Source organism: Sparus aurata, chromosome 8 (genome assembly GCF_900880675.1).
Source record: "Sparus aurata chromosome 8, fSpaAur1.1, whole genome shotgun sequence".
Taxonomy (NCBI): Eukaryota; Metazoa; Chordata; class Actinopteri; order Spariformes; family Sparidae; genus Sparus; species Sparus aurata.
In genome coordinates this window covers 104,859-126,276 of record NC_044194.1, presented here as the reverse complement: position 1 = coordinate 126,276, position 21,418 = coordinate 104,859, and the positions used below count along the sequence as shown (strand labels likewise).

At 44.1% G+C, this 21,418-nt stretch overlaps 1 protein-coding gene across 1 annotated transcript in view; it reads left to right on the top strand.

Annotated features, from left to right (window-relative positions):
- The window catches only part of LOC115586328 (sodium channel protein type 4 subunit alpha B-like), a 47,042-nt gene that overhangs the window by 4,408 nt on the left and 21,216 nt on the right, over nucleotides 1-21,418 (top strand). The window contains exons 5-20 of the mRNA XM_030425275.1: nucleotides 699-788; nucleotides 3,387-3,515; nucleotides 3,831-3,916; nucleotides 4,074-4,316; nucleotides 5,434-5,497; nucleotides 5,570-5,711; nucleotides 5,857-6,060; nucleotides 6,703-6,766; nucleotides 7,066-7,289; nucleotides 7,398-7,469; nucleotides 7,565-7,663; nucleotides 9,279-9,626; nucleotides 9,823-9,970; nucleotides 10,151-10,362; nucleotides 18,557-18,641; nucleotides 18,747-18,868. Coding sequence (XP_030281135.1) covers nucleotides 699-788; nucleotides 3,387-3,515; nucleotides 3,831-3,916; nucleotides 4,074-4,316; nucleotides 5,434-5,497; nucleotides 5,570-5,711; nucleotides 5,857-6,060; nucleotides 6,703-6,766; nucleotides 7,066-7,289; nucleotides 7,398-7,469; nucleotides 7,565-7,663; nucleotides 9,279-9,626; nucleotides 9,823-9,970; nucleotides 10,151-10,362; nucleotides 18,557-18,641; nucleotides 18,747-18,868 — 2,332 coding nt within the window. The remainder of the gene's footprint in view (nucleotides 1-698; nucleotides 789-3,386; nucleotides 3,516-3,830; nucleotides 3,917-4,073; nucleotides 4,317-5,433; nucleotides 5,498-5,569; nucleotides 5,712-5,856; nucleotides 6,061-6,702; nucleotides 6,767-7,065; nucleotides 7,290-7,397; nucleotides 7,470-7,564; nucleotides 7,664-9,278; nucleotides 9,627-9,822; nucleotides 9,971-10,150; nucleotides 10,363-18,556; nucleotides 18,642-18,746; nucleotides 18,869-21,418) is intronic.

Below are 21,418 nucleotides of genomic sequence, written 5' to 3'. Positions count from 1 at the left end.
TTGTCTCTCTGTGGTTGTTTTTGTCTCTCTGTTTTTTGTCTCTCTGTGGTTGTTTTTGTCTCTCTGTGGTTGTTTTTAGTCTCTTTGTGGTTGTTTTTGTCTCTCTGTGATTGTTTTTAGTCTCTTTGTGGTTGTTTTTGTCTCTCTGTGGTTGTTTTTTGTCTCTCTGTGGTTGTTTTTAGTCTCTTTGTGGTTGTTTTTGTCTCTGTGATTGTTTTTAGTCTCTTTGTGGTTGTGTTTGTCTCTCTATGGTTGTTTTTGTCTCTCTGTTTTTTGTCTCTCTGTGGTTGTTTTTGTCTCTCTGTGGTTGTTTTTAGTCTCTTTGTGGTTGTTTTTGTCTCTCTGTGATTGTTTTTGTCTCTCTGTTTTGTGTCTCTGTGTGTTTTTTGTCTCTCTGTGGTTGTTTTTGTCTCTCTGTGATTGTTTTTAGTCTCTCTGTGGTTGTTTTTGTCTCTCTGTTTTGTGTCTCTGTGTGTTTTTTGTCTCTCTGTGGTTGTTTTTGTCTCTCTGTTTTTTTTCTCTTTGCGGTTGTTATTGTCTCTTTGTGGTTGTTTTTGTCTCTCTGAGGTTGTTTTCCGTCTCTCTGTGGTCTTTTTTGTCTCTTCATGGTTGTTTTTGTGTCTCTGTGGTTGTTTTTTGTCTCTTTGTCATCGTGTTACTACATTTTTACTACTACATTTTTTCCTTAGCACCAAAACTTTATTCAATGTGTTCATCATGTTGACAATCCTTACTAACTGTACGTTGATGGTGATCAGTGATCTTCCCACATGGGTCCATTATTTGCAGTGAGTTATCACACACACACACACACACACACACACAAACAGTATCAAACTGTATTTTACAGTCTTTTCTGAGAAACAAAGAGTCCATCTGTCCTCAGAGTCTGAGTCTTTTACAAAGCTGCCATCTGAGAGCAGATAATGATCACTTAAGTTCAAACAGTTTGACATTTGACCTTTGTGCAAAGTTTAAGCTGTGTCTTGAATTTCTGTCCACAAAAAATGAGACATTTGCTGTGTCTCAATTCAGGGTCTGCATCTGTAGTGGCGAAAACAGTTTTCAGTTTTTCCTTTAACCCCTTATGTCCTATTTTCCTCTGTGTTTTTACTACCTGGAGAATGCGGGTGATGCAGTGTCAGACTCGGAGCTTGTGTCCAAAAAAAGCATCCAACGAGAGAGTTTGACTTGTTTCACTGTTGCCGGCACTTTATTATAGATTAAATAAAATGCAAAATAAAATGCAAGAGCTTTTTCGAGCAGGTTTTCACAGGCGCAGACCCGATACACAGCCGGCTCACAGACTGTGGTCAATGACGGTATCTGCTGGCCCGCCTTCTACCCGTCGCGCTCTACCAGTAGCCCTTTTAAAAGGTAGCACCATCACCACCTGTTGAAGGTGCACTCTCAAAAAAGAAAAGATGTCGCCAAAACAGAACAATGGTAAGCAAGTCATGTAAAACATAAAACTTAAATGCGGCTCCTACAGCATCCTTTGGAGGAGCATTTGAAGGCCAATTACATTACAACGCTGCACAAAGGCTGTCCCAATTCGAAGGCTCCTCCAACTGCAGCCCACAAATGCAGCCTTCTTTTCCCTCTTTCTGGAGGACGCACGGCTACAATCCTTCATGGCCTCACATATTCCAAGATTCTTTGCACGCCAAAAAAAGAAGAAAGAAAGAGAGAAAATGGCGACGTCACGTGGTGTAGATCGTCACTTTCGCTGGCCTGGTACATGAGAGAGGATATCAAAAGATCCTCTCAGCACTGGGACAGACTGGTCTCCAGTCACACCTCATGGGACAGACTGGTCTCCAGTCACACCTCATGGGACAGACTGGTCTCCAGTCACACCTCATGGGACAGACTGGTCTCCAGTAACACCTCATGGGACAGACTGGTCTCCAGTCACACCTCATGGGACAGACTGGTCTCCAGTCACACCTCATGGGACAGACTGGTCTCCAGTCACACCTCATGGGACAGACTGGTCTCCAGTAACACCTCATGGGACAGACTGGTCTCCAGTAACACTTCATGGGACAGACTGGTCTCCAGTCACACCTCATGGGACAGACTGGTCTCCAGTCACACCTCATGGGACAGACTGGTCTCCAGTCACACCTCATGGGACAGACTGGTCTCCAGTCACACTTCATGGGACAGACTGGTCTCCAGTCACACCTCATGGGACAGACTGGTCTCCAGTCACACCTCATGGGACAGACTGGTCTCCAGTCACACTTCATGGGACAGACTGGTCTCCAGTCACACCTCATGGGACAGACTGGTCTCCAGTCACACCTCATGGGACAGACTGGTCTCCAGTCACACCTCATGGGACAGACTGGTCTCCAGTCACACCTCATGGGACAGACTGGTCTCCAGTAACACTCATGGGACAGACTGGTCTCCAGTAACACTTCATGGGACAGACTGGTCTCCAGTAACACTTCATGGGACAGACTGGTCTCCAGTAACACCTCATGGGACAGACTGGTCTCCAGTAACACTTCATGGGACAGACTGGTCTCCAGTAACACCTCATGGGACAGACTGGTCTCCAGTAACACTTCATGGGACAGACTGGTCTCCAGTAACACCTCATGGGACAGACTGGTCTCCAGTAACACTTCATGGGACAGACTGGTCTCAAGTCACACTTCATGGGACAGACTGGTCTCCAGTAACACTACATGGGACAGACTGGTCTCTAGTCACACCTCATGGGACAGACTGGTCTCCAGTAACACTTCTGTCCCATGAGGTGTCCCACTCCATGGGACAGACTGGTCTCCAGTAACACTTCATGGGACAGACTGGTCTCCAGTCACACCTCATGGGACAGACTGGTCTCCAGTAACACTTCATGGGACAGACTGGTCTCCAGTCACACCTCATGGGACAGACTGGTCTCCAGTCACACCTCATGGGACAGACTGGTCTCCAGTCACAGCTCATGGGACAGACTGGTCTCCAGTCACACTTCATGGGACAGACTGGTCTCCAGTCACACCTCATGGGACAGACTGGCCTCCACTAACACTTCATGGGACAGACTGGTTTCCAGTAACACCTCATGGGACAGACTGGTCTCCAGTAACACTTCATGGGACAGACTGGTTTCCAGTCACACCTCATGGGAGAGACTGGTCTCCAGGCACACCTCATGGGACAGACTGGTCTCCAGTAACACTTCATGGGGCAGACTGGTCTCCAGTAACACCTCAGTACATCAGTTCAGAAAACAGCCTTGAGTTTGTGCTGTATGGCCCTACAGACTAGGAGAAGCCTGTTATTATTGTTGTTGTCTTTTATACAGTTGTCAGTCTTTTTATTTTTGTTCTTAAATATTTCAGTGTTTTTCTTTCTTTAAACAGATTCGTGTTCACGGCCATCTACACATTCGAAGCCATTGTAAAGATTGTGGCCAGAGGCTTCTGTGTTGGAAAGTTCACCTTCCTCAGAGACCCGTGGAACTGGCTGGACTTCATTATCATCATCCTGGCGTAATAATCAATAACACATGTGGTATACACTGAATGATCACAGACTTACTTAGATTTTCAGCCAAATGAGACAAAAAGCAAACATGACAGAGGAGGGAAGGAGACGGACACACAGTTAAAAACATCTGCAAATGAAATCCTCAGAGAATGACAGAATAAATGTATCTATCACAATCTGTCTCAGATTTTAGTTCTTATAGTTGTTGTTATGTTTTGTGTCTCTTTGTAGTTGTTTGATTTCACAGAGATTCAATAGAGGGTTATGATTAGTGATGATGAAGTAGATGATGATGATGGTGTGTTTCTGTGTTTCAGATTTGTGTCAGAGTTCACAGATTTGCATAAATTCTCTGTGCTGAGTTTAGCTGCTCGAGTACTGAAGATCATCCCAGTAATCCCAGGTCAGTCTATGTTTGTCTGTGTGTCTGTGTGTGTGTGTGTGTGTCATCATACATTAAAGTTCACAAAGCAGCTCATAGACTCTTCTCATGTCACGACTGGGGGATTTTAAGTCAGATGCCATTGGTCAGTTTTTTAAACCCCGCCCCTCTCTCTCAGGAATGAAGGCGACTGTTGGAGCTCTCGTCCAATCAGTGAAGAGGCTTGCTGGTGTCATCGTCCTGTTGGTGTTGGGTCTCTGCGTCTTGTCTCTGATATGTATGCTTTTATTCATGGGAAACCTGAAGAACAAATGTGTGATATTGCCGGCGTGGAGCAACCAGACCGACGACTACACTCTTCACTTCACCAACCAAACACCAAGCAGTGATTTCAGTTACTCCGAGTACTTGGACAGGATGGGTATGATGATATTTATTGTTTGCTTTTAAAAAAAACTCATGATCAGTATTAAATGTGCCACATTTTCAATTATAAATAACAATAATGAAAGAAGTAAAGTCACACTCATGACCCGCAGTGTGAATCAGAGTCTTCTCTGAACACTCGTCATGTTTTCTGTGATTTAATTGTCATTACATTGTTACAACAACCACCTGCAGTCAAAGGTGAAAGTTAGCATGCTAACAGCTAGCCCTGGGCCGGTCCTGTCTTGTCCACTTGTATCTCAAGAGGCCATATTTTGTTATCGTCGAACAACACTGGTTGTGGTTCCTGGCCTCCTGGGGCTGATCCTGCTGGAACCCCTCCTCAGGACTGGGCACTGACCGATGCTCGATTTCTGTCCCCGCCTGAACCCACCGTGTCTTTGCTGTCGTCAGTGTCCTAGTTTGAGCCGCTCTTACTCACCTTGGTACTGTCATCAAACTGGACTTCATCTGTGTTTGTGGCTGCTGAGCCACTCCAGCGCTGCTCCCTGCCAGCAGTCCCGCTGTCCCACCAACTAAACTACTCCTCCTCCTCCGCCTCGTGCTCTCCTCCTCCTCCTCCACCTCCTCGTGCTCCCAAGCTCCTGGGCAGGTGGTGATAACAGAACCAGAGGCCCGCTGCTCTGAGCTCCCACTGAAGGCAGGGTCAGCCAACAGGTCTGCTAGCTGTTGGCTATTACTGTGATGACATGCTGCTCCCAATAGTTTGGAGTATGAATCTGACAGGTGGTGATTCATCCATGATACACCTTAGATACCAGTGTAGAGCCATTTTTTAAAGAAATAGTTGATTACAAAATACTTCACTTTAATGTTCATTTAACAACATGTAATCCTGGTGAAGATCCATGCATAAACTGGGATTTTTAAAATGAGACGGTCTGGGAATGATCCGAGCCGCAGATCCACCTGATTCTGATCCACAGAGGCTGCAGGTGGGACAGACGCCTGCTGTCTTCAGGTGTCGGAACGACACCAGACAGTAAAGAAAGACTGAGAAAACATGAGTGTGGTGTCGGAGAAATGTACATGAACCGACTGATCCTACCTCATTCAGCTTCAATTTCTGTCTGTCGGTCTGTCTCTGATAGAAAACTACTACTTCCTGCCAGGACAACTTGATGCTCTGCTGTGTGGAAACTCTTCTGATTCCGGGTACGTTCATATGACAGACACTGTCAAAGTGAATGATGATGATGATGATGATGATGATGATGATGTGTTCAGGATCTGTCCGGAGGGTTTTACCTGTGTGAGGGCGGGTAAAAACCCAAACTACGGCTTCACCAGCTACGACTCGTTCGGCTGGTCTCTGCTGTCTCAGATCAGACTGATGACTCAGGACTTCTGGGACAACCTGATGATGCTGGTCAGTAACTGACCTGTCCCACACACACACACACACACACACACACACACACACACACTTTAAATAACTTTCAAACTAGCAGGTATTTCAGCCATCTGTTTCTCTGTCACCTGTCTCTCTCTCTCTTTCACCCGTTTGTCTGCAGACCCTACGATCGTCAGGTAAGTCCTACCTGACCGTCTTCCTGCTCGTCATCTTCCCCGGCTCTTTCTGCCTTCTCAGCCTCCTTCTGGCGGTGGTTGTCATGGCGTTCTGTGAGCAGGAGGAGGCTGTCGTCACAGAGGCCAAAAGAAAAGAAGAACAGTTCAAACAGATTGTGGAGGCTCTGAAGAAGAGGGGGGAAACAGAGGTGATGTCATTTCATCTTCATCATCGTTCCATTTTCTTTTCCGCTTATCCGTCAGGGTTGCGGAGATGTTTTATCTTATAAGGTTACTGGGGCCTTATTCCAGTATTCACTATGGGCCAAGGACAGGGTACACTCTTGATGAGTCGCCAGCTCATCGCAGGGCCCTTACTGATGGCAGTGGCTGACACACAAGGTGCCAACTGCACATCAGGAGCAATTTTGGGGTTCAGTATCTTGCTCAAGGATACTTCGACATGTAGCTCAGTTCCACCCCAGGGGAGTGAACGGAATCAAACTTGCAACCTTCTGATCACAGTCCACCAGCTCTACCCACTGAGCTACAGCCGCCCCTATCTTCATTGTCGTCGCCGTCACAATTTCACTGTCAACATTTTAATATTCAAAATTACTACAAGAAAGTTTTACAGTTAACTTCCTCCCCACCAAGATTAACAATCGGCTGATAAATGATCACCAGCTAAATTATCTGCTTAAAAAAGGTTAATAATCATTATCAATAAACTGATTCCAGTATCAGTCCCTGTTTACATTAATAAGGATACAACTGTAGATGATTCCTTGGACACAAACAAACTGACGGTGTTTGTGTGTTTGTGTGTGTGTGTGTGTGTGTAATTGCAGCGGGCAACCTGCCAGGCAGAGCGCTCAGAGAATCAAAATGGTGAAGACGATCACAAACAGAAAGGTACAACTGTCTGTCTCGTCACAGTGCACAGCCATATACATCAGATTAAACCAGACTCTCACCTGAACCACCTGTCTGTCTGTCTGTCTGAAGTTTTATGTAAAGTCTTTCTCTCTATGTGTAAATTAAAGTCAGTGTTCACACAGATCTTTGGCCGAAACTCTGAATTAATATCAGATCAATGTAAAGAGGTTCATGTCTGACAGCAGCTTCAGGTTTTCTGCAGGTCACAGTGTTTCTGTATCAGTCTGGTCAGAGGTCAGAGGTCAGCTGCTCTCACTCTCAGCTCTGTGTTTCAGAGTTGGGACACCAGAGCTCATGTCCTCCATGTTGCCTCGTCCTCCTCCAGTGGAACTGTTGTGGCTGCTGGCGCTGGTGCAAACAGTGGCTCTACGCCTTTGTCACGAACCCGTTCTTTGACCTGGTGATCGTCATCTGTCTGATCTTCAACATCCTCCACATGTCGACCAACCATTATCCAATGACAGAGGAGTTTGTATGGCACTGGATTGACGCTCACCTGGTCAGTGTCAAAGAAAAGTCTGAAGCTTCAAACAGAACAGCAGCAGAAGAAGAGTGACAGGTCTCTCTGTTGACCGACCTCTGACCTCTGACCTCTGACCCCACTCAGGTCTTCACAGCAATCTTTGCAGCTGAGATGGTCCTGAAAATCCTGGCATTGGACCCATACGGCTACTTCCAGGTCAGACCTCTGTTTGTCCACCGCTCAGTGACGATGACTGACAGCTGTTCCTGTGTTAACGCGTGTGTGCGGCTGCTCTGTTGCCATGGTTACAGGTTGGCTGGAACACCTTTGAAAGCATCCTCGTCCTCATCAGTCTGATGGACCTGGCTGTCGCTGATATTCAGGGCTTTGCATGGTTGAGTCCCATAGTGGTCAGTGTGACATCATCATCGTCGTCGTCGTCATCATCATCACAGAAATGAACAAACACTAATAATGTTCCTGTCTACCTGTGTTCTCACCTGTGTCCTCACCTGTTTCTTCCCCTGTGTCCTCACCTGTGTCCTCACCTGTTCTTCACCTGTGTCCTAACCTGTGTCCTCACCTGTGTCCTTACCTCTTTCCTCACCTGTGTCCTCACCTGTTTCTTCACCTGTGTCCTCACCTGTGTCCTCACCTGTTTCTTCCCCTGTGTCCTCACCTGTGTCCTCACCTGTTTCTTCCCCTGTGTCCTCACCTGTGTCCTCACCTGTTTCTTCCCCTGTGTCCTCACCTGTTTCTTCACCTGTGTCCTAACCTGTGTCCTCACCTGTTTCTTCCCCTGTGTCCTCACCTGTGTCCTCACCTGTTTCTTCACCTGTGTCCTAACCTGTGTCCTCACCTGTGTCCTCACCTGTTTCTTCCCCTGTGTCCTCACCTGTGTCCTCACCTGTTTCTTCCCCTGTGTCCTCACCTGTGTCCTCACCTGTTTCTTCCCCTGTGTCCTCACCTGTTTCTTCACCTGTGTCCTAACCTGTGTCCTCACCTGTTTCTTCACCTGTGTCCTCACCTGTTTCTTCCCCTGTGTCCTCACCTGTGTCCTCACCTGTTTCTTCACCTGTGTCCTCACCTGTGTCCTCACCTGTGTCCTCACCTGTTTCTTCCCCTGTGTCCTCACCTGTGTCCTCACCTGTTTCTTCACCTGTGTCCTCACCTGTGTCCTCACCTGTGTCCTCACCTGTTTCTTCACCTGTGTCCTCACCTGTGTCCTAACCTGTGTCCTAACCTGTGTCCTCACCTGTTTCTTCCCCTGTGTCCTCACCTGTGTCCTCACCTGTTTCTTCCCCTGTGTCCTCACCTGTGTCCTCACCTGTTTCTTCCCCTGTGTCCTCACCTGTGTCCTCACCTGTTTCTTCCCCTGTGTCCTCACCTGTTTCTTCACCTGTGTCCTAACCTGTGTCCTCACCTGTTTCTTCCCCTGTGTCCTCACCTGTGTCCTCACCTGTTTCTTCCCCTGTGTCCTCACCTGTTTCTTCCCCTGTGTCCTCACCTGTTTCTTCACCTGTGTCCTCACCTGTGTCCTCACCTGTTTCTTCACCTGTGTCCTAACCTGTGTCCTCACCTGTGTCCTCACCTGTTTCTTCCCCTGTGTCCTCACCTGTTTCTTCCCCTGTGTCCTCACCTGTGTCCTCACCTGTTTCTTCCCCTGTGTCCTCACCTGTTTCTTCACCTGTGTCCTAACCTGTGTCCTCACCTGTTTCTTCACCTGTGTCCTCACCTGTGTCCTCACCTGTTTCTTCCCCTGTGTCCTCACCTGTGTCCTCACCTGTTCTTCACCTGTGTCCTCACCTGTGTCCTCACCTGTGTCCTCACCTGTTTCTTCCCCTGTGTCCTCACCTGTGTCCTCACCTGTTTCTTCACCTGTGTCCTCACCTGTGTCCTCACCTGTGTCCTCACCTGTTTCTTCACCTGTGTCCTCACCTGTGTCCTCACCTGTGTCCTCACCTGTGTCCTCACCTGTTTCTTCACCTGTGTCCTCAACTCTTTCCTCACCTGTGTCCCGGTCAGCTGCGAGTGTTCCGGCTGGCCCGCTGGTGGCCGTCCTTCAACATGTTTTTAGGGATGATCTGGAGGTCGATGAGGAACGTGACCCTGCTCCTCTTCATCATGGTCTTCTTCTTCACCGTGGTTGGCACGCAGCTGTTCTCACAGGGCTACGAAAACTGCATCTGTCGCATCGCAGAGGACTGTGAGCTTCCTCGTTGGCACATGACCAACATCTTCAGCACCTTCCTCGTCATCTTCAGGGTCCTGTGGGGAGAGTGGGTCGAGGTCATGTGGGACTGCATGGAGGTCTCAGGAAAGGCAACGTGTTTGGTCTTCTTCATGACGGTCATGATCATTGGAAACCTGCTGGTGAGTCTCTGTAGGTAGACGGGTTTAAGCCTGAGCCTATTCCCGAATGCCACAAATCACCCAGCCACAAACATCTGATCCTGGTATTAAATCAGGTATTTAATCCAGGCCTTAAACTTATCCTGGTGTTATTTCAGGTCCCGAATCTGTTCCTGGTTGGTTTCAGGTCCTGAATGTTTATCTGGTCTTATTTCAGATCCTGAATGTGTTCCTGACCTTGCTACTGAGCTCATTTATTCTTGTGGCACCAGAAGAAAAAGACAAAAACAACCTCCACAAGGCCCTTGAATGGATCAAGACCGGGCTCCTGGCTCTGCTGGGAAAGAAGGACCCAGACCACACAGGTAGGACTAAACCTGCAACTAGGGCAAATACTTTATTGCTGACTAGTTTATTGTCATAGGTAATTTAATTAGTTTGTTTTATTTTCAGTTTTTTAGTCTTTGTGATTTTCTCGATAAATCTCAGATTTTATGACAGAATGTTCTCATGCATGTTTTTCTGGTGGTATATCTGACTGTCAGGAGTCGACAGTATAGAGGAGAACAGGAAGGAGTACCTGTCCTTGAACTTGGTGATGTCAGACCAGCCGATGTCAGAGGTCAAAGTCCTCAGCAGTAACCACAACAACCAGACCAGCAGCGACCATAACACCACACCCCAGAAGGTCCCCATTGCCACGGCCGAGATCGACATCGAATTCAAGACGCCTGAAGACGAACAACAGAAGAAAAAAGTAAAGTGTCTTCTGTTCTGTCGTCTGATTCATAACTAAAGTATCCAATCAGCTCGCAATTTACAGGACTGTCAGGACCTGACTCAACATAACTTTTTGTTGTACAACTTGATTCTCACCGTTCGAACATTTGACACTTTGTCACAAAACAAAAATTAAACAAATTCATTTGAAAAATAGGGAGAGCTAGCGAGCAGGCAATGGAGTAGGCAGCACATGCGACACGCTCTGCTGAATTTAGAGTTAATTCTTTTTCATTTTATATTATTTTTATCGCGATACAGCAGCGCAAATGGCCAACAATTTGCGAAAATTCAAGTTCCTCCGCAATTGGGCCCAAAGCCTCAGCTCAAATGATTCACCATCCAGGTGTAGCACTAAGACACCTCAGCCTGATGACCAAATGGATGTCACGGACCTGAAGGCAGAAATCCTCGCGTCGTTGAAAAGAGACATTGCTATGCTGCTCAGGTCGGAACTGAAGACTGCTCTTGCTGAAGATTTTGAAAACATCAAATCTGAGCTACAGGCAGTAAAAACGGAACTAGCAAACAACACCACAGCGATTCGCTCCGAGGTGGAGACGATGAAAACAACAGTGTCGCACATGGAGCAGGGACTCTCATCATGTTCAGACGACGTGACTTTGTCGCTAACAAAAGTGGGGAAACTCCAGACAGAAGGCAGCAATCTGCGGGAGAAATGTCTTGATATGGAAGGAAGAATGAGGCGCTCCAACATCCGAATATTAAACGTTCACTATTACCAAGATTGTGTTGATATCCTTCGCCACGCCAGGGAGTCCGGGCCACTCCGGTTCAAAGGGATCGACACCTCCATTTTCCCAGACTATCCCCTGAGTGTCGTGCAGGCCAGATCCACTTTCAGTGAGGTGAGATGACTACTTCGTGAATGAGACGGTGTTAAATACGACCATCTCTACCCAGCACAGCTCCGGATCACATTTAACAGAACTGAGAAACGATTTCTAAACCCAGGAGAAGCCATGGCCAAACGTGAGAACCAGAATTCTACCGGACTCTTCAAAAAACTGACCATGACTTGAAATGAGTAAGAATAGCTAAATTCTACATCTGAATAAGGTTGGTGCTGTCCACTCTCTAAACACATCACCTTGACCGCTACAGAGCCATAAGGCTCCAGACTGTTCCAGGTGGAGAAGTAGAGAGCACCTAAGAAATCAAAACTGTGCTGTTTTTTCACTCTTTTATTTTGTTTACATCAGATATAATAATTTGACTGGTCAGAATACTGTAGTGTGTCTCTATTATTATTATTATTATTATTATTATTATCATTATTATTATTATTTCCCTTTCTATCAATGCTCAACACTTAGACGACAGAAGAAATAATTTTTGTTTTTAAAAATGTCCATTCCAAATCTAGAGGTGTGGCCATCCTTGTTAATGGCCAACTTATAACCCTGACCCTAATAAGAGAGTGTGAATATCAAGCTATAATTATTTCAGATCACGCCCCTTTGTCCATGACTCTATGTATACCAATTTCTCATGCCAACTATCACCACTGGCGTCTTAATACTTTACTACTTTCAGACGATGACTTCCTTAAGTTTATTTCTTCTGAAATAATTTTCTTCCTCGATAACCAGATCCCAGGAATGTCTCCTTTAACAGTGTGGGAATCCATGAAAGCGTACTTAGGGGGAAAATAATATCATATCGCACACAACAAAGAAAACGTCACAATATGAAACTTGAACAGCTAAAAAATTATATTCTCAAATTAGATACTACACTTGCTGTCACCCCATCCAATGATTTATTCAAACTGTGATTAACTCTTCAAACATAGTTCAACCTGCTATCAACAAGACACATTGAAAACCTAATAAATAAATCACAGAGTAAAGCATACGAATGTGGTGAAAAGACAGGGAAGATTCTTGCCCATCAGCTTCACCAGAAAACTGTGGATAAGACTATAGCTGAGATAAATGATGAATCGGACACTAAGCAGATAGATCACTCTGAGATTAATTCGTGTTTCCATAGATTTTACTCAAAGCTGTATGATAGCGAATCCCTTGGCGACCACGCTTTATTTGATTCATTTTTCAGGAAAATAAACGTCCCCACAATTGATAACAGAACTGCATCCGAACTAGACAAACCATTTTCTGTAGAGGAACTTATTATTGCAATCAAGTCCATGCAAACTGGACAATCTCCAGGACCCAATGGGTTCCCGAGTGAATTCTCTAAAAAAATGTGCAGACCATCTTGCTCTCTGTATCTGAGGAGTCACATGGCACTGGTTCCCTTCCTCTGACTATGCGACAAGCAATCATTTCTCTTATTCCTAAAAAAAATAAAAACCTTCTGGATTGCAGCTCATTCCGTCCCATTTCACTCTTAAATGTTTATTAAAGGTCGTCACTCCTTTTTTAACATTAGACGCCTATTTAATATTCTTTATGGTCCCACTCCACCTTACATTCCAGAAATATTACTATCACTTGATGCTGAGAAGGCGTTTGATCAGGTGGTGGAGTGGGATTATCTCTTTAGCAGCTGTCTGAACAAACAACAGCCTCTCTTCTTACTTTCCTCTCCATCGTGGCACCCGACAGGGCTGTCCCCTGCCGCCCCTCCTATTCGCTATTGCGATTGAGCCACTGGCTTTAGTGTTACGTGGTGAAGCCAATATAAAGGGAATATGACTCGGATAATAAGGTGTCCCTGTATGCTGATGATATGCTTTTATATCTGTCCTATCCTTTAACTAGTCTACCAAATACCATGAACCTGCTTGAGGAATTCGGCAAAATATCGGGATACAAAATTAACCTACAAAAGTGTGAAATTATGCCAGCGAACACAGCAGCTAAGCAAATTGACTTCGGTTTATTCCCACTTAATGTCAGTCCACAGAAATTGAAATACTTAGGAGTCTGGATAACACATGCTTTTAAAGACATATTCAAAGCTAACTTTTCACAACTATTAACCCACCTTAAGTGAGATTTGGAACGATGGAGTTTACTCCCCCCTGTCACCACTGATGGGCAGTAACGCGTTAGAAGTAACGCGTTACTGTAATCCGATTACTTTTTTCAAGTAACGAGTAAAGTAAGGGATTACAATTGCAAAAACAGTAATTAGATTACTGTTACTTTCCCGAAAGCAGGCTGCGTTACTGCGTTACTTAACTGTGATTTTTTTTTTTGTGAGACTGTCTCGTGAGTGACAATGACGTATGCAGGGCTGATTGCATTCTGGCGCCGGCTTTGCCCAGAGACCTAACATACAGTTCTCTGGATCTAACAGAGGCTCATCTTTCACTCAGTCACACTAACGATAGGTCTACTAGCCAATCAGAAATATGGTGGGGGCGGGCCTTGGCCAAACAGATTGATCCAGAGAGCAGTCGCTGCACGTGCTGTTGAATCTGGATTTTCCATACTGGCAACAGGCAGTATGGAAAACCAGTATCGATTCAGAAAATCCTCTGAATCCATTCAGGCGAGCAGTGGCCCCCGACCACCTGCTGTCCCTCGCCGGACGCCTCTCGGTCCCCGCCTCCAGCAGCTGGGCCTCGCCCGCGATCTCGCTTGAGGGTCGGAGGGTGATGCGCCGCGGAAACACCGTCGGAGCTGCGGAGGCGGGTAGCCGATGTCTGTCGCCCTGCCGGAGACAGTAAACTCCCAGCGCAGCCGGTCTCACCCTGGCCGCTGCACCGTGCGCCCGCAGGTAGCACTCTCCTCCGGGGAGAGAGGGGGGGGGGGTCAGTGTCAACGTGTTACCCCCTCGCGTCTAGCCGGAGGGCGGAGGGACCGCGGTTATGTCTGTTTATGTCGGACAAAAATGTACCATGCAGTCCCAGAAACAAGAGCTCTTTCTCAGCTTAACTAGCTGCACTATTTTATAACTAAACACATCGTGTGTCTTTGTTTACATTTCAATTCGAACTAGAGCTTCCTAGAGGAAAGATTTATAATTTATGATGACTTTTTTGAATAAAAAAATGATCAACAGGTACTCTAATGAATTATTTGCTTATTACTACTTAGGGCTGTAACGATACACCAAACTCACGATTCGGTTTGTATCACGATTTTTGACCCACGGTTCGATACAAACCTCGATTTATTTTTCTTTCTAAATTAAACCTTTTATTTATGTAACATTTCAATAACTTATGTATATGATACTTGTCTGATAGTATCAGAGGTGCAGTATTGTGGAGGGCGTGTCTATCTGATGGTCTGTTAACTGCACAGATCCCTCACTCAACTTAATACAGAGAAATGTCCCACAAAACAACGTTAGAGGACCAAACGAAGGTAACGTAGTAACTGTAACTGTCTTTGGCAACAAGTTGAAAATACCGCAGCTGTGCGTGAAGAAGCGTCCTTCCTCCCGCCCGTCCTACAGACTCCTCGTCACATTTCTGCCCGATAAACAGCGTCTGTCACCGGCAAAAAAACTTGACCTCACCGAGTGTTTCTGATGAAAAAAAATCTGCGACGGTCAGCCCTCCGGACCGAGACTTCAGTGAACTTTACCCCGGAAGACAGTCTCCGTCGGTTTTGACTGACAGGGGAGACACCGGGGAAACCCCTTGAAAACACACACACGTCGTCATCATCATGACGTGTACCGTCACGTCTCTTTAGGAGCCGCAGCGCCGGCTTTCTGTTTGAATTACGCAGCGGTTGGTCTTTACAGCGGTGTTTCGCTCTGTGTGAACGACCGCTGCGGTGTTAATGTGGTGTTACTTACAGCTCACAGGGCTGATCTGGACTGGACTGGAAGTTGTGTCGCGATTCTGCCTTCTCACAGCGCGAGACAGGTTCGTGGATCTGAGTGTCGCGATTTCGGCTTTGAAAAAAATCAAATCGTGAGGTTTTTAACAACACCCAGCCCTAGAGAAGAGGTGGGTGGTGATGCAAAGCCCTCTGGGAGCTGCTGCTGCTGTAATATTGGCTCACACGGGGTTTCATGTCTGACTGTTGTCCATTTATTTCCTGCTGCCACGAAAGGTCTATTGCTTTATAGCATATTCAGGTTGTGCATCATGTTTTTGAAAAGTAACTTTGTAAAGTAACAAGTAAAGTAACTAATTACTTTTGAAAATAAGTAATCAGTAAAGTAACTAGATTACTTTCTTGGAGAAGTAATCAGTAACTAATTACTATTTCCAAGTAAGTTGACCAACACTGCCTGTCACTAGGAGGCAGAATTAACATAATTAAAATGAATGTTTTGCCAAAATGTCTTTATATATTTCAATGCATTCCCCTACACTTACCTAAATCCTTCTTTATGTCAGTGGACAATGTGGTGTCTGGATTTACATGGAATAAGAAAAACCCTCAAATACGAAAAGGATCTTACAACAGCATTGTCAACATGGAGGATTATCACTCCCTAACTTCCATTTTTACTATTGGGCTGCCAACATTAGGTCTATGCTGTTTCGGAAAGATTCTCCATCTGGTGACACGACAACTGAGTGGTTACCAATGAAAACTCCTCTTGCCTTCATACTTCTTTACACTCACTACTCTGCTCAAAGCTTCCTCTTTTGGAATCTATATCTAAATTCACCTTAAATCCAATTGTGAAACACTCTTTAGAATTCTGACACAGTTCAGACGAGCTTTTTCTCTCAGGGATATGCCCACTTGTGCTCCTATAACAAAAAATCACCAGTTCATGCCATTCATTATAGACAGTGCTTTTCATGAATGGGCTAATAGAGGAGTTGCCACAATAGAGAATCTATTCATTGATAATACTTTTGCATCCTTTGATCAATTAATGCTTAAATTTAACATCCCTAATTCTCATTTTTTTTAGATTTCTGCAGCTCCGTAGTTTTATATCACCATCATTTCTTCACTTTACATCCCAGCCACACAACCCCCTCTTAAATTCCATTCTGAAGCTTAATTCAGGTTCCAGAGGGACTAGTGGGAAAATATACTCCTTACTAAGTACATATAATTTAGAGCCTTTGACGTCATTAAAGATTTAATGGGAGGGCGACTTGGGGTTCGAACTTCCTGAGGAAATTTGGGAAAGAGCTTCAGATAGAACACATTCCTCTTCAATCTGCTTGCGACACACAGTTATTCAGTTCAAGGTTACGAATCGCCTGTACTGGTCTAAAGTGAGACTAGCAAAGTTCACACCTAGCATCAATCCTATTTGTGATTGGCTTTTTCAGATGTTTTACAAGTACCTATAGAACCTTCTGCCATCACTGTCATATTTGGAATAACTCCACAAGACACTCATAACTCACCGCCAGGCAAAGAATATGATAGCTTTTGCATCTCTCATAGCTAGGCGATTAATATTCTTTAAGTGGAAGAATAAACTTCCTCCAACCTTTAAGATGTGGATCAACAACCTTCTACACCATCTGGTATTAGAGACGATTCGCTATTCTACAAGAGGATGTATTCAAAAATGTTATGCTACATGGAAACCTTTTTTAAGTTATATAGAAAAAAATGTGTTTTATGGTGTTTTTATGGTGTTTTATATGACTGATCTTGTATTGTGTATAATTCAAAACCCATAAGGGCCATCCTTGATTACTTATTAATTTTGTATTAACTTACGTATCATACTGTTTTGTCTAAAAAAAAAATTATGTATGTATATATATATATATATATATATATATATATATATAGTATGAGAAACAACACAAAAACACAAAAGAAAATGAGTCCAAGGACCAAAAACAAACAAAGTAGCAAAAAACACAAATCAAACTAAGGAATAACAGAAATCAAAATCCAAAACACACCAAAAACCGGAGACACGAGGTGAAACACAAGGAACTTGAGCGAGACATCACAAAAACACCAACAGGAACAGAAGCAATGAACTGACAGAGGGAGACAAACATGCTCAGAGGGAAGAACAGATGACACACTGAAAGGACACAAGAGGGCATGGAAAATCAAAACACAAGACACCACAAGACACAACACAAAAACATGGAATCTAGAGCCATGACATCTACAGCGCTCATGTTCACAGCAAAGTATGGATTAGCTTTGTTTCATAACAGCTGAACGCATAATAATAAAATTCCACAGGAAGACGACATCAGCTGTGGACTGAACATGTGAGGGTGTTAAACGTCAGCATGCAGAAGAAACTGCTGAAGTTCAGTGTAACAATAAGGAATTGTGATGATAATGATGATGCTGAGGTGGTTTGGGCACCTGATCAGGATCCTCCTGAGCGCCTCTCTTTGGAGGTTTTCCAGGCAGGACCAAATGGGAGGAGACCCCAGGATGGACCCAGAACTCAGGGAGGAGTTATACATCTCATCTGGCCTCAGGAGGACAGAGAGACTGCTTAGTCTGCTGCCACCTCGACCCGACCCTGGATGAGCCAAAAGGAATGGATGGATATAAATAATAATAATAATAATAATAATAATAATAATAATGCATTTTATTTAAAGGCTCCTGGACTGCGCACATAACAACAACAGTACAACAAAAACAGGAGACAATTTAGTGCAAATGAGGATAAATAAATAAATAAATAAGAAGATGTAATTTACATTGTGCCAGGAGCTCCAGGAAGTCAGCCAGGCTGGATTAGGCAGGGAGAATGGTGCAATACAGTGGAATAGAGAATAGGCAAGAGTGTGATTGTATGATAAGTCTGATACAGAGTAAGCCACTTGGAATAGGTGTGTTTTCAGGTGAGATTTAAAAGTGGAGAGAGTGTCAGAAGTGTGAATGTGTGGTGGGAGAGTTCCAGAGGCTGAGGCAGATCGACTGAAAGCTTGTGACCTCATGATGGTTCGGTTGGCAGATGAGGTAAAGAGCTGGATGGTAGAAGAGGATCGGAGGATGTGGGAGGGTGTGTGGATATGGATCAGTTCAGCCAGATATGATGGAGCCATGAAGGATCTTAAAGGTGAGGAGTAGAATCTTGAAATCAATGCGGGATTTCATAGAGAGCCAGTGGAGCTGCTGCAGGAGTGATGTGTTCAGCAGAGGGAGTTCTGGTGATGATACGGGCCGCTGTGTTCTGGACCAGTTGGAGTTTATGGAGTGATTTCTGAGGAAGTCCATGGAGGAGAGAATTACAGTAGACCAGACAAGATGTAACCAGTAATAATAACGATAATAATAATGATAATAATCTCTTGTTGATTGTTTGTTCAGTGTGACGACGTTCAGAAACCTACCGAACACCATGAAGACCATGAAGACCATGAGGGAAACACACCTGAGGACTGCTGCAGTGACAGTACGAGTCTTTCTGTAGAAATGATAAAGAACCAATCAGCGATCAATAACCACTCTAATGACTCTCTGTCTGTGTGTTACCGCTGCTGTCTGTTCCTGGATATAGACACGTCCCAGGGTGCAGGGAGGGTCTGGTCTAACGTCAAGAGGGCCTGTCTCCTAATCGTACGACACAAATACTTTGAGATCGTCATCATCATCATCATCATGCTGAGCAGTGTAGCTCTGGTAAACACCAACAAACCTACATTATTATACAGCATTATAAAAATGTCATTTACATTGACATTAATATATATTAACGTAACAGTATTTAGTGGGGCTGTTAAGCTCTTAAAATATGAACAATCTTGCTTTTTGTGAAAGAAGTATGAAACTTTCAGGGTTTGTTCTTGATGACCTAAGCTTTAAATTAATATGTGGAGGCATTGTCAGTCTGACCCCTGAGGTCAGCTAGAGGTCATTGACCTCTGTAATATGTCAATTTCATGCACAAAATTGTAAATGTGTGTATCTTAGGATCTAAATGTGATAGAAATGTAAACCAAATATGTATTTCCAAGCTTCTGGGCATGAGCAACTCATTTATGCCATTGATAGCACTCTAAGAGGTCAACATCATTAAGTGCAGTGAAGGTTACTAAGAATGTGAGTGGCTTAAGGCGAGACACTATTGGTGGATAGGGTAAAAAAAAATTAAATAATAGATATCACCATGAAACTTTCTCAGCTGATTACTCATGTTAAGCTTAGAAAAAAATGTATTGCAAGTTATTAGTGTTTAAATGTTTAAATATGCAAATGAGGCCTTATCTCATCAGAAATGTGCTAATTTGCATACATTTTAAAAAACGAAATCAGATCATGTGATAAAGCTAGGCTCAAACTATTTTTTTTACATTTTGTTATCATATTAGATGGGATAATGATTACAGAGGGGTTTATAGACATCTACTTCTGTTATCCTGTAAATCAGAATATACTGTCAATAGCCAGAGATTTTATAAATAACCATTTTCTGTGATAAAATCTAGGTTTTCGTGTAAATGAGAGGCCAAACCACATGGAAATATCTGCTTTTCCCTTTGTGTAAATGGGAGATATTTTCCCACAGTATGTATGTTACGTGTGTGTTAGGACTAGGGTGTGAGGTGTTTGTTGTAGTATGTAAACAGCAGACTCAGTAGTATAATTGTGCCATTGAATCTTTTCTTGAAGCCCATTTAAAATACATTTTCTAACCTCAGCTAAATATCATCTGCTAACCTTTCTTTCTTGGAGTGTAGCTATGTGTTAGCTGTGTGTCATCTGTGTTACGTGTGTGTTACGGGTGTGATAGGTTGTGTGTTAGGGTTAGCTAGAGTGTGAGGTGTGTGTTGTAGCCTGTAGTGTTGAGGTACTAATCATGGCTAAACGTCATGTACTAGTGGATTTAATAATATAATAATAATAATAATAATAATAATAATAATAATAATAATACATTTAATGTTTATAGTGCCTTTCAGGGTATCCAAGGACACTTAACAAAATGGAACAAACAAAACAAAGAATAAATGGATAAACAAAAAATACATAAAAGATAAAAATAGAAAAGATGAAGTTATTAAAAAGATGGGTTTTTAAGTCTCTTTTGAAAGTCTCCAGAGAAGTCTGTTTGTGGATTTCAGCTGGGAGAGTTCCAGAGAGTGGGGGCTGTCACACAGAAGGCTCTGTCGCCAAAGGTTTGTAGTTTGGTGTGAGGGATGGAGAGCTGGTGTGTGCCTGATGAGCGCAGCGTCCGGGACTGAGTGTAGGGGTGGAGGAGGTCAGACAGATATTGGGGGGCGAGGGAATAGAGAGATTTATAGGTCAGGAGGAGAATTTTGTAGGTGATGCGTGATTTAACTGGGAGCCAGTGAAGGTGGATGAGAGTGGGGGTGATGTGTTGCCAGGGCTTGGTGCGGGTGGGGACCCTGGCAGCAGAGTTCTGCACATACTGGAGCCTATCCAGGGTTTTGGAAGGGAGCCTGGACAGGACTCCATTGCAGTAGTCCAGGCGGGAGGTGATGAAGGCATGGATGAGGGTCTCAGCCACAGGTTCAGAGAGAGAGGGCCGGAGTCTGGAGATGTTTTTGAGATGGTAAAAAGCTGATTTTGTAATGGATTTTATGTGTGATTGGAAAGATAGTGCTGAATCAAGGATTTAGACAAATGTCTTATGCCCAAGAAACCCTAAATCACAAATGAATTGGGATCTTTGTGCTTTGTGTCAGTTGGACACCAATGAGGTACTACTAGCCTGCTGTTTATCGCTCTGTACTGTTGGACAGTCAAAGGAGAAAGTTTTAGGTTCCCAAGTGCCGGAACTTCTGAAACCACACCCATGCCCAACCCTGTACACCAGAACTGTGGAAAAATAAGATCCCATTTACACTAAGAGAAAACGCAGATATTTCCATGTGGTTTTGCCTCTCATTTACACGAAAACCCAGATTTTATCACAGAAAACCATTATTTCTAAAAACTCTGGCTATTGACAGTATATTCTGATTTACAGGATAACATAAGTAAATGTCCATAAACCCCTCTGTAATTATTTTCCCATCTAACATGACACCAAAATGAAAAAAAATATTTTGAGCCTGGCTTTACCAAACGATCTGATCTCGTATGCAAATTAGTGCATTTTTAATGAGATAAGGCCTCATTTGCATATTTAAACATTAAAATCCAAAAACTTGCAATACATTTTTTTCTTAGCTTAACATGAGTAATCAGCTGAGAAAGTTTCATGGT